The sequence below is a fragment of the Colossoma macropomum genome, unplaced genomic scaffold (assembly GCF_904425465.1).
Source record: "Colossoma macropomum unplaced genomic scaffold, Colossoma_macropomum, whole genome shotgun sequence".
In the NCBI taxonomy this organism is placed as follows: domain Eukaryota; kingdom Metazoa; phylum Chordata; class Actinopteri; order Characiformes; family Serrasalmidae; genus Colossoma; species Colossoma macropomum.
The window spans coordinates 22,250,335-22,270,874 of NW_023494805.1; the positions used below are offsets into that span (position 1 = coordinate 22,250,335).

General features: G+C 41.2%; 1 protein-coding gene across 1 annotated transcript in view; it reads right to left on the bottom strand.

The window, feature by feature from the left end:
• Positions 1-20,540, bottom strand: part of shroom4 (shroom family member 4) — a 70,732-nt gene that overhangs the window by 8,719 nt on the left and 41,473 nt on the right. The window contains 3 exon segments of the mRNA XM_036596117.1: positions 486-932; positions 934-3,199; positions 4,554-4,712. Coding sequence (XP_036452010.1) covers positions 486-932; positions 934-3,199; positions 4,554-4,712 — 2,872 coding nt within the window.

Genomic DNA, 20,540 nt, shown 5'->3' on the forward strand with positions numbered 1-20,540 from the left:
AATATCCAGAATTCAACATATTTCAAAAGTGCAAATCCAATTAAAAGTTTTTTATTATTATTTCCTGACTAAATAATGTCTTGTTCACAGAATTCGTGAAATACTACATTTGATATAGCCTAGTAGGTAACACTGCTGCCCCCTATGTGGAAGACTGGAGTTCAACCTCCCGCCTGGGACTCCTAACACCACGTTTGTCTATCTCTGTAACATATTTAAATTGTAAGTTGCTCTAGAAAAGAGTGTTTGCCAAATGCATAAACATAAATGAACAAAACATCTAAAAACACATTTTGGTGAATAGTTTGTAATATTTAAATCCCCGTCGTATAAACTATTACTGTAAATTATATGAAATAGCAAAAAAAAAAAATTGCACTGTACCTGCATCTGTTTTACAAAACAATATCTTCAGAATATAACAAGCATATAAAATATTCAAGTTATTAAACCTGAAATCATTTATTCTTAATCTAAAATCTCACCTCTGTTGGGGTGCAGCTCCTGGCCTGGTATTCAGGGTGTCGGCAGTAGTGGTCAGACTGATGCTGATGGCTCATTACAGGTCTGAAGGCTGAGCATGGCTTTTGAATATCAGGGCTAGTCTTGTGGGAATTGTCTGGATGAGAACTAGTGGAGATTAGATTCTGAGGTGGGAGTGGCTGTTTTAGATAGGCACCGTGAGGCAACGATGGTGGCATTATGGAATTGCTGAGGTCATGACCTGCATACGTGAGATCTCTGTCTGTCTCCCATTTTCTCTCCATCTGTTGCACACTCTGTTCTCTTTCTGTCTCCTTCCTTGCTCTTTCTCTCTCCCTCTCTTGTTCCCTGTTCTGCTCTTTTTTCCAGGCCTCTATCCTCTCCTGTTCTTGAAGCCTCTCTTGCTCCCTAAGTCTCTCTTGCTCCCTAAGTCTCTCTTGCTCCCTAAGTCTCTCTTGCTCTCCTCTCCCTCTCCCTTTCCACCATCTTCTCTCTCTCTCTCTCCCTCTCTCGCCGTGCACTGACAAACTGTCTCCTAGTCTCAAGTGAATTCATGGACGCTCCATCATGGACTCCACCCTGGTAAGAGAACCTCCTGCGCCCAAGGTCAGGGACTGACTCATGGGGATCAGGAGAAGATGGATCATCTTTCCTCCCCTGTTTCTCTGGCCTCTGGCGGCGGCTCGTCAGGCTTGACAAGTTAGTCACAGACTGGCTCAGGTTCCGAATAGTCTCCTCAAAGAACTTCCTGCGGTCTGCAAATGGTGGGATGTCACAATCTTCTGCTTTACTGGAGCGCCCACTAGAAGAACCCACTCTTCCTCTTGTTGTTCCAAGCTTCCGAGATGACTGCAGTGTTCCTTCACTACCTTTCTTCTCGGATGGCTCCTTTTCTGGCTGCAGTTTGTTTTCTGGTGTCCAGCGCCAACGCCGGGCTTTACCTGCTGGTGCCACCTCTTCGACCACACGCACACAATCTGGTCTTGTTGCCTCGGTTGATGAGATGCCCTGAATTTCATGCTGTGAAACTTCTATTTCCTCAGTCCTGGTTCTTGAATGTTCCACAGGATTTATTCCACAGAATTTGTCTGGATCTTGCTGAAATGTTGGGTTTGAAGCAGTCTTTCTGGGCTGAGATGGAGCAAATGCAGTATTCTGGTAACCAATGTGGTTTGGGCTCTGAGTTTGGGCTCTGGGTTGATGGATTCCTGCAGACTCTGATCGGGATTCTCCTTCCATATCAAGGTTTGCACCATCCTCTTCCTCTACTGTATCCCCACCACAGAGGATCCCACCTGGGCCTTTGCTCTTCTGCAACTGAGCCTTTTTCCTCTGGATCTCATTACGAAGATTTGTGGCAAACCGCTCACTCCGACGGCGAGACTTAGATGAGCGAAAATGGCGCTTCTGAGGAGGCTTTGAAACCTCAGCTTCATCTTCCCTTCCTTTCTCTCTTTCTTGCTCCTCTTCCAGTAGTGTGTCCATACTGGTTGCAGCACTAATCGGCCCAAAATCCCTTTCCTGAAGTTCGGAGTCTATAGAGGATGCCGACCCAGAGAATCCATTTCTTAAAGGTTCTTCTGGAACACTGACAGATCGTCCCCAGGAATGCTGGATAGGAGACAGGCTCTGGCCTGAATCGAACGGTTCTTCCTCCACTCTTTGTTCCTCCACTTCTGATGTAGTCAGTGAACCAGGGGTGGAGCATCTGCTGCCTTCCCATTTACCCTGAGTTGTAACATCTGGGCTGTTTTCTCTCAGGTCAACCCTAGGATGCATAGAATGAGACCACTGGCTAGAAGGGGATATGGAATGTTCACTATTGTCACTGGAAACTTCCATCATCCGTAGCTGAGAGGCTAGTAATTTTTCAGGGGCGCTATGTCTGTGCATCCTGGATGGGAGACTGTTGTGTAAGTGGTTGAGTTGGGTATCAGAGCTCTCTGTTGGTTGAGGACTGGGCCTAGATGAATGCCTCTTTAGATGCTGGAGGTGACTGCTCTTTTTAAACTCCTCCGTTAATCCATCTTGGCTATCTAAACATAGTTCTCTTTGAGAACTTAATGTGTAGTAAGGTTCTGTGCTATTTCCTTTCAAGTTCTGGCCATTTTCTTGTGCATTATTCAGACACCCACTCCCATTCAGTCCCTCCTGAATGTGAGGTGGGCTCTCAATCATGCAACATGTCATATTTGGAATACCAACGGGAGCAGATACACAACGTTTGTCTGTCACCCCTGGTCGGCCTCTGGTGGCCCTGAAACTATCCTTCCTCATGGGAGGCTGGGGAGGTCCACACTTTTCTTCTTCACAGCTGTAAGATGATGGCCGTACCTTAGCCTCTGGCCTATGAGGCAGAGACCTAGACTCAAGGCTTGCCTCCTCACAATGCAGTTCTCCACGGCCACTGGCTGTGGAGTTTGGATGGCTCTCTGTAAACCTGCAGGAGGGGCCCAAGCCCTGAAGAAGGCTGTCCATGGAGCTGTTCTCCTCAGGCCGCAGAGATACCGTGTAGTCAGAAGTGTTTGAGCTGGCAGAGAAGGAGCTATAGGCAGAGTCTCGTTTATTGTTGAAGATTGCAGGATCGATGGGGGAGAGTTGGCTTTCGTAGTAACCCTGACTAGAAGGGTTCTCCAGACTTTCCATACTCCCCAGTGAGCTGCTGCGGTCTGTGCTGTAGTGCCTGGAGAGGTGGCCCAACTGCATGGACAGCTCACTGCAGAGGAACAGAAAGATAGAGAAAGGAAAAAGGGAGAGAAAAGCGAGCAACGGGGAGTCAGGGAGAGGAGAGAGGGAAGGGAAAAGAGGGTGTGATAAAAAACAAGAAAGAATGACATGAGACAACAGAAAGTGCATTAATCAACGATCAACTATTTTGGATTTTTTTGAAATGTCAAATTTACAGTGTATGGAATATAATAGAGTGTTTCTGTTTTCCATGTATAGCTTTTTTCTTACTGCACCAGAGGCAATACCAGGAAAAAGGAAATTAGGTTTTCACTAGGGAAGTCGCACATCTTTCCCAACTTTATCCCTATCCTATCACCACTAGACAACACAGAATATGTGACAACATTCACAGCACCCAGAGTGGCCCATTATTGTTTGATCTGTGGTCCAATCAATGCTGCTGTAACTTTGCTTTAAAGCAAGTTTTCTTCAAAAACATATTAGATCACAATAGGATAGCAATAAATATTTAAGTCAATAGGAACATAAATCAAATGTTCTAAAAGTGACTATGAAATGAATTCCAGCCAGTGAAAGTATTTACCATCTCTATCCTCATATGCATTTTTTCACATCAGATATATTTTAATTGTTCCACCAGCATAAGTGACTTGGAGAAGGTCAAAGTTAGAGAAGTATGGGAATTTAGAATGATTTTGACCTAGTCTTACATAAACTCCTTTACACTCATTACAGATAATCACAATGAGATTAGTGATAAATATCAAAATGCAATGGCCCAGACACACTTGGCATTATGGCGCAAACCATCAGCAAGAATGCAAATCTACAATCACCTAAGGGAACAGGGAACAGTGCCTATCCTCATTAAGGTTTTTTTTTTTTTTTTTAAAGAAAAAGACTGTGGAAACCTGGAATGTACTAGTAATATGGTTTGTTAAATATGGTTTGTTTGAATGGTTTGAATTGGTTTATTCAGAAATCCTCTAAGATTTAAGATTATAGTACTTTCTGTGGTGTTTTTTTAATTGTAGATTTATTGTGAATGTTCTCATAATTCTGCTTTTGGTCAATCTTTGAAGAATGCATGAATCAAAAGTCTAAAAATAGCAGTGGCATCCGGCGAGGCATGTGTTGACATAAGACCTGAGATCACTGGCTTCCTGCTGATTGTGTTCCTTTACAAAAAAATCCCCCAGGCCGAAAATGCAGTATCATTCTCTCTCACACAAACAAAGCAGGGCCAGCTATATCTATTAACAAGCAATCACACTCCAGCAATCTATGTTAAAAGACTCCATTTTACAGTAATATCAAAGGTATTTGGGTTTTTAGGGCTGTGAGTGAGGGCTGAGGAGGGCATGCGTATGGTTTCCCACCTGTTTTCACCCCCCGAGTGCCACGGTACACTGAAGGTTGGGGGGTGGAGCTGCATGGCCGGGGGGCCGTCCGGACTGCCTGCTGGGCCAGGCACAGAGGGTGGCTCCGACACCTTCGCCAGGTGCCAGGAGTGAGGGCGGATCAGGGGCACAGTACGTCTGCCAGGAGAAAACAGACACATGCATACATCATCAGAAACCATAACAAATGAGACTGATGGTACATGACTGTTTCTGTCACTCAGGCTGCTCTTTAGTCTTAATGAGCAAATGAACTGATGGACGACTGAGCAAGTTGTCTTGAACTCAGCTGATACGAGGTCGGCAGTGACACCTGGATTTTGCACAACACACAGGGTGCGATTCTGGCTGGTAGTGTACAGGGTGGGCAATATATTTACGAATATTGTGATAAATTATGTCACATTATATCACGCTATGGTTTTCTGAGTATATTGTCGATGTCATCCTTTCTTCTGCATCAACCACTTTTTTTTTCTTATCAAACTTCAGAAAAAACAAATATCATACAGCATATTGCATTATATGAAAAAGTCCTGAAGTATTGTGATATTATACCTTCCCCATATTGCCCACCCCTAGTTGTGTATACCATCATTAAGTGGAAAAATGCAGTAATCCCACCGTGTTATACATCTAAGATGAGTGACACTGACTCAGTATTCTTCAAAACCCACTTCAATGCCTATACTGATGAATAAGCATTAAATTATTTTTTAGTGTTTAACAATGAAAACAGTTCTTGCTTGCACATCATCCACCACTGATAGAAATCTGAAAAAAAAAACCCAAAACATATCAGCAAACCACAAGCTAGCTTAGCATTAGCAATTCTTTTATAAGCCCTTGTGAGAAACCTACAGAAAATCTTTAAATTCCTTTCATTAATCTACAGTTTTCATGGAACAAGGCCAAGACTCCAGGTACATCCCATTACCCCCACTGACAGAAAAGACAATATTCCCAAACATTCCGGATGACGATATGCTTCCCAGGGGAACGGTTGTCCTGAATGGCTTATTATTCCGCTAATAATAATAATGGTGTTCCCCAAGGAAGACTTGGCCAGGAAACAAAATTCACCAAATGGGAAATTTTGGAAAAGAACACACTTAGAATAGCACTTTGCAGGCACAACATGCAAAGCCAAAAAGGTTCTTGTTTACAGTACTTATAATAAAAGCTCAGTGTCAAAGCAAACAATTCCAAAACTGTCACTCTACTGGATTAACTCAGACATTTTTTAATCGTAGCCATCTCTTATGGCTTGAGAAAGAAAGTAAGAAAGGAAAAAAGCTCTCTAAACTTTGAATATAAGAAGATTGTTTCAAAGTAATTTTGGAGCATGTCTAGTGTCTCACTGAGCTTTACATTTTAACATCCTAAAAAGGACCATTGGCACTTTCAAATTCTGTTAAAAATAATAAAAAAAAACAACAAAAATGGAGCTACAAGAAACAAAATGCTACCCAAGGTCCTCTTACAGAGGCTGAGGAGGTCTGTTGTCCCAAGAAAGTCCCAAGCATAAAATGGAATCAGCGATTTAACTAACCGTATCTTACAAAGTCAAGTAGCGTTCAGGAAATAAACTTCACAAGACACGGCTAGCTTCTGTTTATAAGCCTGTATTTCAATAAAGCTCAGTTCACATAGAAACAATCACAGACCACAGACAAGCAAACTTACACAGATACGCAACATGAAAACAAACCACATACGAACTGTCAGCAGCACTTCACGTAGCATTCATTACGCTACATGACACCTACATAAGACTTTCATGACAAATGACATAAACCTATGTAAATGTTTACAAAGGCTTATTCTGACAGGAATCAGTTGTCAAAGTCTGCTTTTGCCAAGTTTAAAGTCATTCCACCTCAGCAAGTATTGTCAGAATGTCACTATAGATGAAAGTCAGCGGTCATGAAAAGTAGGTGTTATGAAGCTTTATGAACACTGCCCTTCAGTAAAGTGTAAAATGAAAACGTAGCAACAAACATACGAATCTGAAGCTAGATCTCTCAACATCCACGAGAGCTCCTGAAGAAAACTACACACAGATAAAGAAAGGCAATGAAACCAATGACAGTTACTTACTCTGATTCTACCAAGCCAGAGTGCCCACGGAACGTAATGGAACAGAACGCAATGCAACGGAACGGAACAGGCTCACAAGAAATAAAAGCAGAAAAATCTTCAAATACTCCTCTCTGACCAAGTCCAGCATAAAGTCCAGGTACAAACGTAGTAGTCCTCAACAGAACTCAGAGAATAAACTACAGTGAGGTCTGTTTACGGTGTCAGCGGTCAGCCCTTATCAGGACCCTAACAGCTCTGGCGGTCATATGAGTGAAGGCTTGTGGTTATTTAGCAGTAATGAGGCAGCCTGAGGCTCTGAACAGATTTCTAGTCCAGGAAAAATGAACACACGAATATACCCCCCTCCACACACACACACACACACACACACACACACACACTTACAGCAAAGCACTTCCCTATTCCCCCCCCACCCTCCCTCTACATTTCTAGTTAGAGCCAAAGACAAGGCAGTCTTCACTCACCCTCAAACACACACACACAAACCACACACACACACACAAACCTCCCACTCTCTCTCTCTCTAATGACATTAGCGAGAGGAAGTGGTTCTCAGACGGAGAGGAAACTATGTTCAGAGCAGATAAAGAAGCTAGCCGCTGCTAAAATAATACCCAGGGTACTCTCCTATTATTGTTTGAATGAGGGGAAAAATGTGAGGACCACTTCCTGTCTCTCAGGGAGAGCTGTCAGCTTTGGCTAGAGGAGAAAGAAGGGGAGAGAGAGGGAGAAAGAGGGAGAGAGAGAGAGAGAGAGAGAGAGAGAGAGAGAGAGAGAGAGAGCAAAAATGGAAGGGGAGAGGCAGAGAATTAAAGAGCAAGTGAGAGAGAGGGAGAGAGGGGGGAGAGAAAGAAAGAAAGAGACAGAGAGAGAGGGAGAGACAAAGAGAAAGAGAGAGAGAGAGAGAGAGAGCAAGTAAAAATGGAAGGGGATAGGGAGAGAGAATGAAAGAGCGAGTGAGAGAGGGAGAGAGAGAGAAAGAGAAAGCAAGCAAAAAAGAGAAAAAGAAAGATATGGCAAGACAGAGTGAGACAGACAGAGAGAAAGAGTGAGAAACGGAAAGAAAAAACTGACAGAGAAAAAGAAACAGTGAGAAACAGTGAGAGAGAAGGAGTGAGAGAGAGCGCATGCAAGGAAGAAGGGGAGAGGAACAGAGAGCGAGAGAGAAAAAGAAAGGAAAAGAGCAAGAGACATCTTTCTTCAGAGAAAAGGAATGAGCGAGCAAAAGAAGAGAGAAAGAGAGATGGCAAGACAGAGAGAGAGAGACAGACAGACAGAAAAGGAGTGAAAGAGAGAGAGAGAGAGAGAGAGAGAGAGAGAGAGAGAGAGAGAGAGAGAAAGTGAGAGAGCAAGAGAGAAAAAGAAAGAGAGAGAAAGCGACAGACAGATCTCTTTGGGGGAGAGGGAGTGAGTGAGTGAGCATAAGAGAGAGAGATAGAGGGGGAGAGAGAGTAGGGCTGCACTGTTTTTGTGGCACGCTGCCAGGTTAAAGTTTTCTTGGCCTTTTCCTCAGTGCTGATAGCACAACAATGTGAGAGCTGTGAGCTCTGCTGTTCAATCAGCATGTTGGAGAGCAAAAGAGAAGCTTAACTCTTTTCAGCTGGCCTTCATAAACAGCTCCCCCATCAGAGGGGCTGAGGGAAGCCAGAACGGGGTCAATCCACAACCGAGAGAGTGCACGGATGAAAGAGAAAAGTCGGAAATAAAGCGCATGGGAGAAATGATAATGGATATCCAGCTCTCTCTAACTAATGATGGGTTTACACAGGTGTCTCAGATGGTGGCCTAAGCTTTTTTAGCAAGAGCTACTACCATAATAACACACTAAATGGCTCTGAACGGGTCGTGTGAGCAAAGGTTCTGAATGAATGCAGAAGAAAAGATAAAACAAGAGAGGATATAATTGACTACTTAGATGTTTGGTTGTTATGATAGACAGGTTAGTCAGAGTAGTGCACACACACACAGGATGACTAAAATACTTCACAGTCCTTGCTGTCTGGTTAGTGGCTGTTGCAAGACCATGCCATGATTAATCAGAGTCTTTTTGGATGAATCATTAATCCACGGATCACATGCCCTCTTAAAAATAAAGGTGTCAAAACAGTTCTTTGGAACGATGCCATAAAAGAACATCTTCTGTTTCCCTAAAGGCTGGAGCATGCCAAACCAAAAACACCAAAATACCAAGATTCTTCTGTCAGCAGTCAACCCCTTAAATAGCCAAAATATACACACTTCGATGACCTAAGAATACCTCAGCCAGTCTGCACTGTAGTCCAAGTAGTTACTGAATAAGAAGCCTTAGGCCTGGCCCACACTGCAGGACTAACCAGTGTTGAAACTCAGAGACCCCACAATAGGACTGGGCGATAAAACGATAACGATAATTATCGTGATATAACTTTTCCTCGATATAGCGATACGACATGTTCGATAAATGTTCAATATAATACACCATTCTCACACTCCCACGTTCAGCGAAAGCCTTGGTGGCGTTTTCTACTGCAAGGAAAGCGACACTACCCTGCTGTCGCCAGGAGAGGGCGCACTTCCGAGTTTTTCGACATGATTAGAGAGGGAGGGGGCCACGAGTAAGATAAGTCTTTAGCAACGGCTGAAACACGGAGTTACACATTCCCTGTCTGAGTCGAGCGACCGGCGATCTGTTCTCCTGTGACCGAGTCTGAGTGACGAGGTCAGTGGTGTAACTGTACTGTCCTACAGCGAACTCACCTCTTTCCTAACATCCTAACAGCTTTAGCAGCGTTAAATCACAATCCTCACAACTAAAGCGCTGTTACAGCGCTCGGACAGTCATATTTTAGTATTAGTGCATTCTCGAGCAACGAAAGTGAAAGAAAGAAGTGAGTTCATGTAAATTACAGCTCTGATTTAAACGAAAGTAAACTGAGGAAGCTGTGAGACATTGGAGAGCAGGAGAGCGTTATCTTTCCAGGCTAGCTGTTTTAGCAGCTGGCTAACTTGAAGCAGCGCTCCGTCACTGCACAACACGGAGAACTGATGATACTGTAGATCAAACACGACACAAAAGCACCGCTTTCAGTTTAAACATACCTAAAAGGAGGACTCCGTTTGTCTGGTGTTGATATTTTGCGGTTCACCCCTTAAACTACTACGATAGTATAGAGAAATCCAGTTGTCGCTAGCTGGTGTCTGAATACTGTGATGTCATTTGTAACGGGGTAGCCGAGCGCTCGTCACCAGCTAAAAATGATCTGTTTCTGTTGTTTTCTTTCTTAAATTATGACTATTACAAAATAGCCGTGCTTTTCCAGCTGGTAAAAACAGCTCACCAGACACTCTCTCCCACTCTCCCATGACAGATCTGTGAAATGTTCCACTGTTTGGTGAGTGTTTGTCGTGTTCCGACCATAAAGGATAGTTTAAAACAGCAGTTAACCACCCAGGAGCAAAATCAGCCTTCAAACTTGAAAGAAATAATGATTTGACATTTATCGCGGTATGTATCGATATCGAACGATATGAATTTTGTTTATCGTGATAACATTTTTAGCCATATCGCCCAGCTCTACCCCACAAATAATAATATTTTTCACCAATTTTTCTGTCCTTCATCATTGTTAATCATCAAATGCCCCACACTATATAATCTGCCCTGAATGAAACACACTTTCAGACTGTGCACATGAACAGAAGTCCTGACTAATGGTTCCGATCCTCAAAGCCTCATAGAAGTTTCCCACAAACTTCTATGACTTTAGATCTAAACAAACACAGCGGCTGTTAGCGAGGCTTCAGACCACTGAAGTCATGCATCATTCCACGTAGTGGAATATCAGGAACTCCGGGTCTAAGCTCGATTTCTCTATGCCCAGAATGAAAGGGATTTTCTAAAAATGACCTCTATTATGCCCTGCGGTAAATAATGTTCAGAACCTGATATGTTTAGTCCTATATACCTTTTTTCTCCCTAATATCACCAGATCCTCCGAATTAAGAGGTTGTTAAAGTGTTGAAATATGAATATACGCGCATGAATTTTACATCACTATGCTACACGAAAGTAAAGTGGGCTATGATGTTCTGGCAAGTTGTGCTAACTTATCAAAATGTCCTACTGTAGCACATCTTTATAGGTAGCTCTGTACATAAAACTTGTAGGTAGGATATTTTGTGAACCTAAGTCTCCTTATCAAAAATAAAAACTACGAGGCTGACGTCAGCTTCTTTTTCGAATTTTTTCATTCTACCTTGGAATAGTGCAGCAGTTGTGATTAGCTGTCAAATACATTAGCAAATGGGACAAAAAAAATACTGACCAGTGGATTCTGTGAAAGAGCAAAAAGAAGATAATGTTACCCACCTGCCAAGCAGACACAGAGCAACCTCCTTGTTCCTTTTTATGCCTTTCACCTCATAATGAAGCCGGTAAGCTACTTTTTCGCCAACTTCTTGTTTGAATTTTCCTGTTCCACCTTAAATGGCGCAGCAGTTATTATTGCAACGCCTCACCAGTTAAGGTGGACCTCTTTGACTCTTTAACGATCTTGTAATTCAGAGAAAACATATCAGCTTTGGAACATTTTTGACTACCACAGAACATGACAGAGGTTTTTGAAAAACTCCATTCATTCTTCTCATACAGAAATTCCTTATATGGGCATAAGAGCACAGCGCTGACTACAGAATGATAAAACGGCTTCAGTGGTCTACTGCTTTGCTGGTGGTATGTGCTTTCTGTATAGAAAAAGCCAAGTGGAAGTAAAAAATTGTGGATGAAGCCATGGCTGACAAGAAGAGGTCAACAGGGCTTATACATACTGCAACTTGAGGTTGCGGTGAGCTTGAGGTGAATACATACATACATACATACATACACACACATACATTCACACACGAGGTGAACAGTTCTCGATTTGACCGCCATGCTTGCAACTTCTTCCGTACACACTGACAAGTGTATTTCAGCTCAGCTCTCATTGGTTGATGTTCTTTCAGGCATGACATCAACATCACGTTTCACACTAGAGAATCGCAGTCCACCCCAGACTACAGGACACTGAGTCTTACAACATGTTTAATATTTACGATTCACAATCGGGGCCCCGACTGGACTGGGAGTAGATTGGAGGAGCAAAGAATGAATTATAGACACCCCACACTACAGGATAATCTGGGAAGATTATCGTTTAAATTCACCCTGATATCTGGAGACCTTTTGCGATTGTGAGGAGGAGCAAATCAGCCTCAGAATCGACCTGATTATCCTGTAATGTGGGCCAGGCAGTGGTGTGTAATAAGTCTGGAATTTGATTTTAAAGGGGTTAAGGGAGAGCGTTCTAGAACAGTGCTGAAAGAGAACATTCTAGAACAGTGTGAATAGGGGGAAAAGTTCTACAATAGTATGAATGGGAAAAAAATGTAAATCTGTGGACTTAATGGAACAGAATATTCTACACTCCTAAAAAAATTGGTTCTTCAAGGGTTCTTTAGGAAATACAATGGTTCTGTGTAGAACCATGAACCCAGAAAATCATTTGCATGCTTAAATGGTACTCTGTATAATGAAATGGATGTTGTGTTGTATATGGCTCTATATTTAACCCTTTTGAAAATAGTTCTAGCACTAAAAAAAAGGTTCTGCTGTTGTTATAATGTCAAGCTGCTAACAACAGAAGAACCCTGCACAGGTTCTGCACAGAACCATATGTAACACATTCTCCATCAATCTGAAGGACCACTTCATCATACAGAACTGTTGTCTTTACTAAAGAACCCTTAAAGAACCATCTTTCTTTTTTTTTTAAGAGTGTACAGCACTGTGAATGAGGTAAAACATTCTAGAACAGCATAAAAGGGAAGTAAAACTGGAAATGTGAATGGGGGAAGAAGAGTTTAAAAGAGTGTGATGGAGGGAGAACATTCTAGAACAGAGTGAAAAGGGGAGAACATTCTAGAGTCTCCCAGCAGTCAGAAACAGGTAAGGCACACCAAACAAACATTAGGATTTGTTGTTGGTCAGTTGTTGGTGTACTCTGTCCATTAAGAACATTTAAAATTATGGTTCTTTATTGGAACATCATCATTTATTTCATTTATGTCTTATCTTATCCTGCATCTGTAGCTCACAGTAGCTCAGCATCTATAGCTCTATAAGGTTCCCTATAGTTCCCACTCTCTGTGCCTGTCTAGGACCTGCAGCCTTTTCCAGATTAGTGTTCTTCCTGCTCTAATTCAAGCCATGATGGATGTGATAATCAAGGTAATGAGTTGAAGCTCATGTCTACAAGCAAGAACAACAAGCAGCTCTGGATGATTTGCTAGGTCTGCACAACATATCGTTTGTTAATTGTTTTCGCAATATAGTCTTTTGCAATACTGATATTGCAAAAGGCTTAAATATACATTAGGCCGCTGATTAATCATAAAGAGCTGCATGTTGGAGCATCCTGACCTGATCCTGATAATGAGATGTTCCAGATGAGTTTTAGAAGCAAGTGATTCATGTGATTCACCAATGCAAAATACCTTTGATGAAAATAATACAGGCCAGTCAATAACATTGTTACATCAAGGTATTTTTATACAAAGCAAAGCGTATCATAGAAATTTAATCGTAAAATGTCTTTTTTCTTGCAGCCTATGCAGCCTTATATCTAAGTAATGAATGTAACAGAGATCATGTTCAGACCATTTGAAAAAAGCATTTATACTTACTCAGCCATTTAGTCTAGACTCTATTAGTCTTTCTATAGCCTTTGCCAGTGGAATTTCATTTAGATTTCTCCATTCCTCATAACACTCCAAAGCCACTGGTTCAGCTGGCAATGTCATTAGTCAAATATTAAAACAATGAAACACTTCCAAAATGAGAAAGCAAACACAGAAATGCAATAACATTATCATAATAGTCTGAGGTCAGACTGACCAAACACTGAGGAATCCGTGTGTTTGTTTACATGGAAATGTCTAAGACAGAGTGTGTGGTGTACAATGTACACAAAGCCATCCTAGGAATTTCATTATCTTAAAGGGGAATTTCACCAGTTTTTCAAAATTTCTGCATACCCAAATGATTTAGACATACACAAAGTCATTCAACGTGATTTGATGTGAAATGTCCATTCTAAAGAAAACCAAGTCAGAATTGTTCACAGTGGTGGTGATAGCAAAAAAGAATTTGAGGACTATTCTGCCTCTTAAAGATACATCACAGAAAGCTGTTTAATGGAAATGTTACAAATATGCTGCCTGATGCCTGAGATATTGTCTTACGTAGCTTTGTGATAAGATTTTGGCCTAAAATGCAGATACATGGCAGGAAGATACAGTCAGGGTGCCGTAAAGCAAAATAAGTCCTTAAAGATTTTTTTTCCAGGTTTATCACCATTTTACCATAATCAACATTGTGAAAATATAACCTCAACAATATAACACATGTGGAATCTTTGGTAATAACAGATTGTAAACAAAATGGCTTTATTTGTGTTGTAGATATCAGGACTCCAGGGGCTGCAATTACAGAAACTAACTCTGAAATCTCATCTCATCTGTTTAGTCACCACAGCTTCAGTTAGGATGGTATTTAGGACAGAAGCTATTACAGAGTAACAGGTCCTAAGTTTATTAATTTATCCTAACTCCAGTCACAGTCACAATATTCTTAAAAAACTTCCAGTTTATTTCGTTTTACGCTGATTTACATTATTCTGATTGTGTTTACATTTCAGCTGTGTGCAAATGATTGGTCGCTTAGTAAAAGACATAATTATCGACCTTGATTGAGAAGTTTAGGATTTGCTAAATAAGAATAAGATGCTCTAAGATAAGACATAATTCTTAAATTCCACAATTCCTTCTAATATGTATTTGCAAAAAAATCTTATTTTGACCTTAAGACTAATTTTAGAGGTCTTAAGACTAAGACCTTAAGACGAATTGTGCAGAAATGGTGGAATTCCCCTGTAAGGTAAGCGCCATTTGTCAGGATGAACTACTTGTCCCCAATTATATTGACTTTTGACCTGTAACATGTTGGCCGTTAAACACACACACACACACACATTCCTTATTCCCTCACTCTCGTGTGCAGTCTCCAACCACCATTGTTTGCTCTCTAGTCACCCACTTCCCGAAAACACACTGCCCGCATTCCATATAATCACCAGCGCTCGGAGCATTACTGCCACAGGCCCAACGCCAGTCTCTCAGGAAGAGAGCCGTCCACAACTGGCCTCCTCAGCACAATGGCCTGTTTGTTGTTTTGGGTTTTGCCTGCTCTTTTTCTCTCTCTTCTAGTAGAAGAAGAATGTATTTTAGAACGCTTCTACACAAACAGCTTATCAGCGATACTCAACCGCTCCCTGCTTCAATTCTGTCTGGACTTCCTCATGCAAACTAAATGAAGTGTTGAGTCATGGCTCCAGGTGCCTGTCTGCCACACTAAAGAGCGCAACAGCACCAAATTAAAGCCATCAAAATTGCACTTCATTAAACAGATTCAGATGGTACTAGTCAGACAGCAACAGTAGCACACATTCAACAGATTCAGATAGTAGTAGTACTAGTAATTCAGATTTGGGTAGTGCTATTAAGATAGAAGAAATATTTCTACTATTTATTAAACAGATGTGAATAGGACTAGGCCTACCATGATAATAATGTTGGCTGATGATTAATTGCTGTGGAAATGATTGCAATTAATGTTTGAATTGTCTTTTTTTGTTAATTGTGTGCAATTACTGAAGTACAAGCCTGAGGTGGGCAAACTGACAGATTAGCTATGCTGCTTCCTATCTGTATATTCTTAGTCGCTCCCATGTGACGACAGACACAACTCGAGCTCAAATAAACAAACAATACACACCACTGCATTTAAACGTTGTAGCACCAGTCACAATGTAGAACTTCTGTTGTTTCCTTAAGAGCAACAATGTATCGCAGTAAGTGCATTTCTGCTTTTATTTCCATTTCCTTTTTTCTGCATGTATTTCGCTCAACCCAGTGGATAAAACATCCATTTCACATTCTGTTTGTTGTGATGAAAACATAAAATTGTGAAAGCTAATAAATTTGGAAAAATGATCAGCTTAAATGACTGCACTCAGCTCAATTAATTGCAATTACGTAGTAAGATCGCAATAACACTGTTTAATACAGATTCACATAGTACTATTCAGTTAGTCATTGAATCAGATTCAGGTAGTAATATTCAGATAGTTTTACTATTAATGAATCAGATTCAGATCCAAAAAAGTGCAATAAACATTTAAAAAAACGCCTGTGCTTCCTAATCTAAGGCCAACTTGGCTTCATTCTACACACAGATCCTGCAGCTCATCTCTGCAGTCCACTGACCATCTGCAGTGAAATCCATATAACTGACCCATCCATCTCTGATCCTGCACATCCTCTTCATGACAATGCAGCCCACATCTTGTGTGCATGTGTGGAGTCCGGTCCGGTAAATCTCTATCAGTGAACTGTAGCAGTGAGGAGAGAAGTGGAGAAGTAGCCTCCCACGATTGATGGCAGTGCTAATAAAAAGCAGCCACGTTGATTTGTGTGGTCAGACAGTAATGGAATCCCAATGGCAGCCAGCCGTAGACCCCACACAGAGAGGCCGTCTGCACTGATGACTATGCATGTTTTACACTGGACTGAGTGTCTTCACTCTGAATTCTTACCACACACACACACACACACACACACACAGATAAACATACACACATGCCCATTTCCACACTCTTGCTGTCCAAAAAATACATGCACCCTAAAACAGTAACGTTACAGTAGAAGACAAATATTCTTAACTATTAATGTTAGAAATTTTGAGATTTTGTTCTAAGTAATTTAAACTATTTGTGTTGTTTTTTGGGAGAGCGATGATATGTGACATTTTTCACCAGATATACAAGTCTTACTATACACACATGAACTCAACACAAATAATATAAAGACAATAAACAGCTGCAATAGATGTGTAATATGCATATCAACAAAACCAGCAAACACATCACACTCACAGTGCTACATGAAAAACAGATGAGAGAGAGAGAGAGACAGAGAAAGAAAGACAGACACAGACACAGAGAGGGAGAGAGAGAAAGAAAGAGAGTGACAGAGAGAGAGAGAGAAACAGAAAGAGAGAAAGAGACAGAGAGAGAGAGAGAGTGACAGAGGAAGGAGAGAGAGAGAGAGAGACAGACACAGAGAGAGAGGGGGAGGGGGGGGGGGCAGGCTTAAGAATGCCTGGAATGTCCATTGTTTTGGCAGGAGTTGGAGCTCCTTTGTTTTTGCCATTTCTTGGCACAGCAGGAGGGGGTCCTGCCAGCCCCTCAAAGTGCTTTTCTGGAAACTTCCTGACACTGTTCTCCTTGAACTTGTCGGTCTCTTCTCTCCCCCCTTGCGCTCATCTGTCTCTCCTCTTGCCATCTCTTTTAGATCTGAAAGAGCCGACACATCCCCTGTGGCCCATAAACTCATAGAGGGGGGATGCTATTGAGCTTGGCTTCAGAGGAGCCTTCGCCAAACAGCTCATGTTAGAACTCCAAATGGCTGTACTCACTCTGTCCCCCTGCTGAGAGCACCCGCAGGTTCTGCTTTGAGGTCAACACTTTGCCCATTTGGTGCTTATATGTCAGCCAGGGGCATGAGCCATGGACGTATTCCTGATAGGTTTGGCCAAGTATCAGACTCCTTACACACATCAGCATCACCACCACCACCACAACAACAACAACTACTACACAAAGTGCTTTTTTTGAACTTTAACATAACATATACAGTACTGTGCAGAAGTCTGAGACCACCCATTAAATACAAGTAATTTAAATGAAGAGACCACCCTTCATTTAAATTATTTTTTTTCAGCAGCATGTACTTACATTTAGATCTGAAGCAAAAGTGGAGCTTGATTTTCCCCTCTCTTGAAGATGAAAGCTTTAAGTACTGTTTATCTGATGATGACAGTTTTGGTGGTCTACCAGTACTTGGCTGATTGTTTGGAGCCCCATTTGGAAATCTCTTAGATTTTTTTTTTTTTAATTTATTTTCCTTTGACTTTCCCCTTACTTATGCAAGTGTAATATATAATCTCCTTGGAATTATCTCCTGAAAAAAGAATAACATATACTTAATAAAAGTTTTCATAGGAAATGAAATAAACGAAGGGTGGTCTTTGACTTTTGCACAGTACTGGTTAATAATTTATCCCTCAGTACTGGTTGTCACAGCTGCCTCTTCAATTTGCTTTGTTTTATTGCGCTTCTTTCTTTTGTTTATAGCACCCACTCACTGTTGCCTATTTTTCCATCAAGATAATTTGTGTACTCCCAGAATCTTTCTTTGTCACTGCTGGCAAAACACAGTCTGACTGTATGTATTCAAGATTGGATGCATATGATACACACACACACACACACACACACACATCATGAGAATGGTTTGTGTTTAAATTTTTTACCACACTCTTCACTGCAAACGCAAATACCTGCACATGCACCCACATCTCCCAGCACAAAATAGTTACAGAAACAGCAAAAGCTCTGCATTTGGCCTTCACTTTCCCACTCTAATCATATAGCTGATGACCTCCCAGGGCAAATCATTTCTGCAATAAAGACCTGAGCTGCTAGTTTGTTCACTTCATCAGTATCGTAATGACGGATGACAGTTTTGTTTATGATGCATACAGTTCAAATGTGCAGTATTGATTTTGTGTCCACATTGGACCTTTCAGTGTACCTGTGTGTTCACACTAATAACAGAGATGGGTCACATATAAACACAAAATTGAACCATCAAGGCAGAAAGATCAGATTGGAGCTAAACAAGCAGTGATACTGACCAGCTGGTACTGAAGAGCAAAGTAATATTTTCCTGATTCCTGACAGTCAGAAACACAAGTATATGGGAAGCATTTAGGAGACAACCTGAGAAATAAAAGCTGAGGTTGGCTTCTTAGTCAAATTTCCCATTGCACCTTGTAACTGCTGCTCCATTTAAGTTGGAATGGAAAATTCTAACAAAAAAGCTGGCGAATTAGAAGCCAACTTTAGCCTACTTGAAATTAAGACGTGAAACAACATTTAGCACTGTTTTTGCCAATTCTGTACACAATTCTAAAAGGAAAATAAGGAAAGTCTCAGTGGCTGCAAAGGTAGGGTTAGGATAGCGTTTTGGTAGGCCAAATCAAACATCCTCACTGGTCAACTTTTGGCAGCCTTGCTTTACACCTTTTAAAAACATCAAGTACTCGTTACGTTATGTGACTTGGCCTAAAATATCACATTAAAAGGGAACTCCACTGATTTTTAATAAACTTTCTCCATAATTCAGAGGCCGAGATGTAAACAAAGACATTCAGAGTGGTCTGATGTGAAATGGTGGATTGTACAGGAATTTACCAGCTGAGATTATTTACAGTGGTGGTGTTAGGAACAAGGGGTTGAAATGTCTGCAACCTAGATTTAGCCATTTTATTCACTATCCATCCACTGAGAATTAAACATAATAAATTACATTTTAGGCCAAAACCTCCTGTACAATAAATTCACTATTTTGGAAATGTGACATTTTGTTACATTAAAAGTTATTATGCTAAGATGGATGTATTGTACTATAATACGAACAGTGCTCTAGTACAAGCTTCTAAGCAATGGGCTATAAAAACAGATTTTATTTAAGTTAAGTATGGATTTCTCCATTTAAGGCAGCGGTGAGTGATGAGGCATGTAGAGGACACTGGTCATGATCTTCATTATGATCAGGGTGCATGAGAGTGGGTATAAGGGAAGTCTATTTTTCCCTGCCAGTGGTGAGTAAGAATGTGTCAAGCCTCCTCACATAAAGCAAGATGAATATGGCAGGGCAGATAGCAAGACTTGGCTTCTTCACGTGGCTTTCCTGTAGTGTTCTGCCCTTCCTCTTTGAGCATGTACGTTCGTCTGTGCTTCATGTGTGTGTCAACTCCCCACAGCCACTCCTCCACACTCATAGTCTAAACAATGTTCCCCGCTACTGGACTTGTCCTGGGCAGGGATTAACGGTCAGTCCCTTGTTAATGGCCGTGGGCTGTATGTAAACATTTTCGTCTTCTGCTCCCATGACTCCGAGTGCACTACCTAAAAATGCTGCTACAGTCAGTGGCTGCGACAGGAAGCAGGACGGGGAAATGTTGCTGGGAGGACCAGGAAGTGTGACGTGAGGGGCTAGGAATTTCCCAAAGACTGAGTGCAGTGGTCAGGATGGCAAGCTGCAGTGGTCAGCACCGCACCCCTTGGCAAGTACACCAAGTACAGAAGATGGTATGATCTTACCTTTTATGAAACAGAAAATTTGATTGGCTGAGTCACCTTCAAAGCTGTTATAAAATACTTGACACACATGCATATGATCACACGCATCAGCTGAGTTTTGTATTAAAGAAGAATTCCATCAATTTTTAAAATTACTGCATAATTTAACTGGTAAAAAATTAAACGTAAACAAAGTCATCCATAGTGGTTTGACACGAAATGCTCCTTTAAAAGCTCCTGTACAGAAAATTATTACATGAAATGCTTATGAATAAGCTGCCTGATGCCTGAGACATTTGACTTGTGATAGTTTTGAGGTAAGATTTTGGCCTAAAACACACTTCACATTAAACCACTCTGAATGACTTTGGTTACTATATTTCAATAATTAAATTATGTATAAACTGGTGGAATTCCCCTTTAATGCACTACGTTATTTAAAACTCTTGTGCTGTTTATGGAACAATGGCTGTTATGTAGCTTAGCAACCATAGCTTATTGTTAAACCATACTGCTGGGCAGAAGACTGTTTATTGTCATTATTATTAGTAATAACTGAATTAAGTATTTATTGCATCAT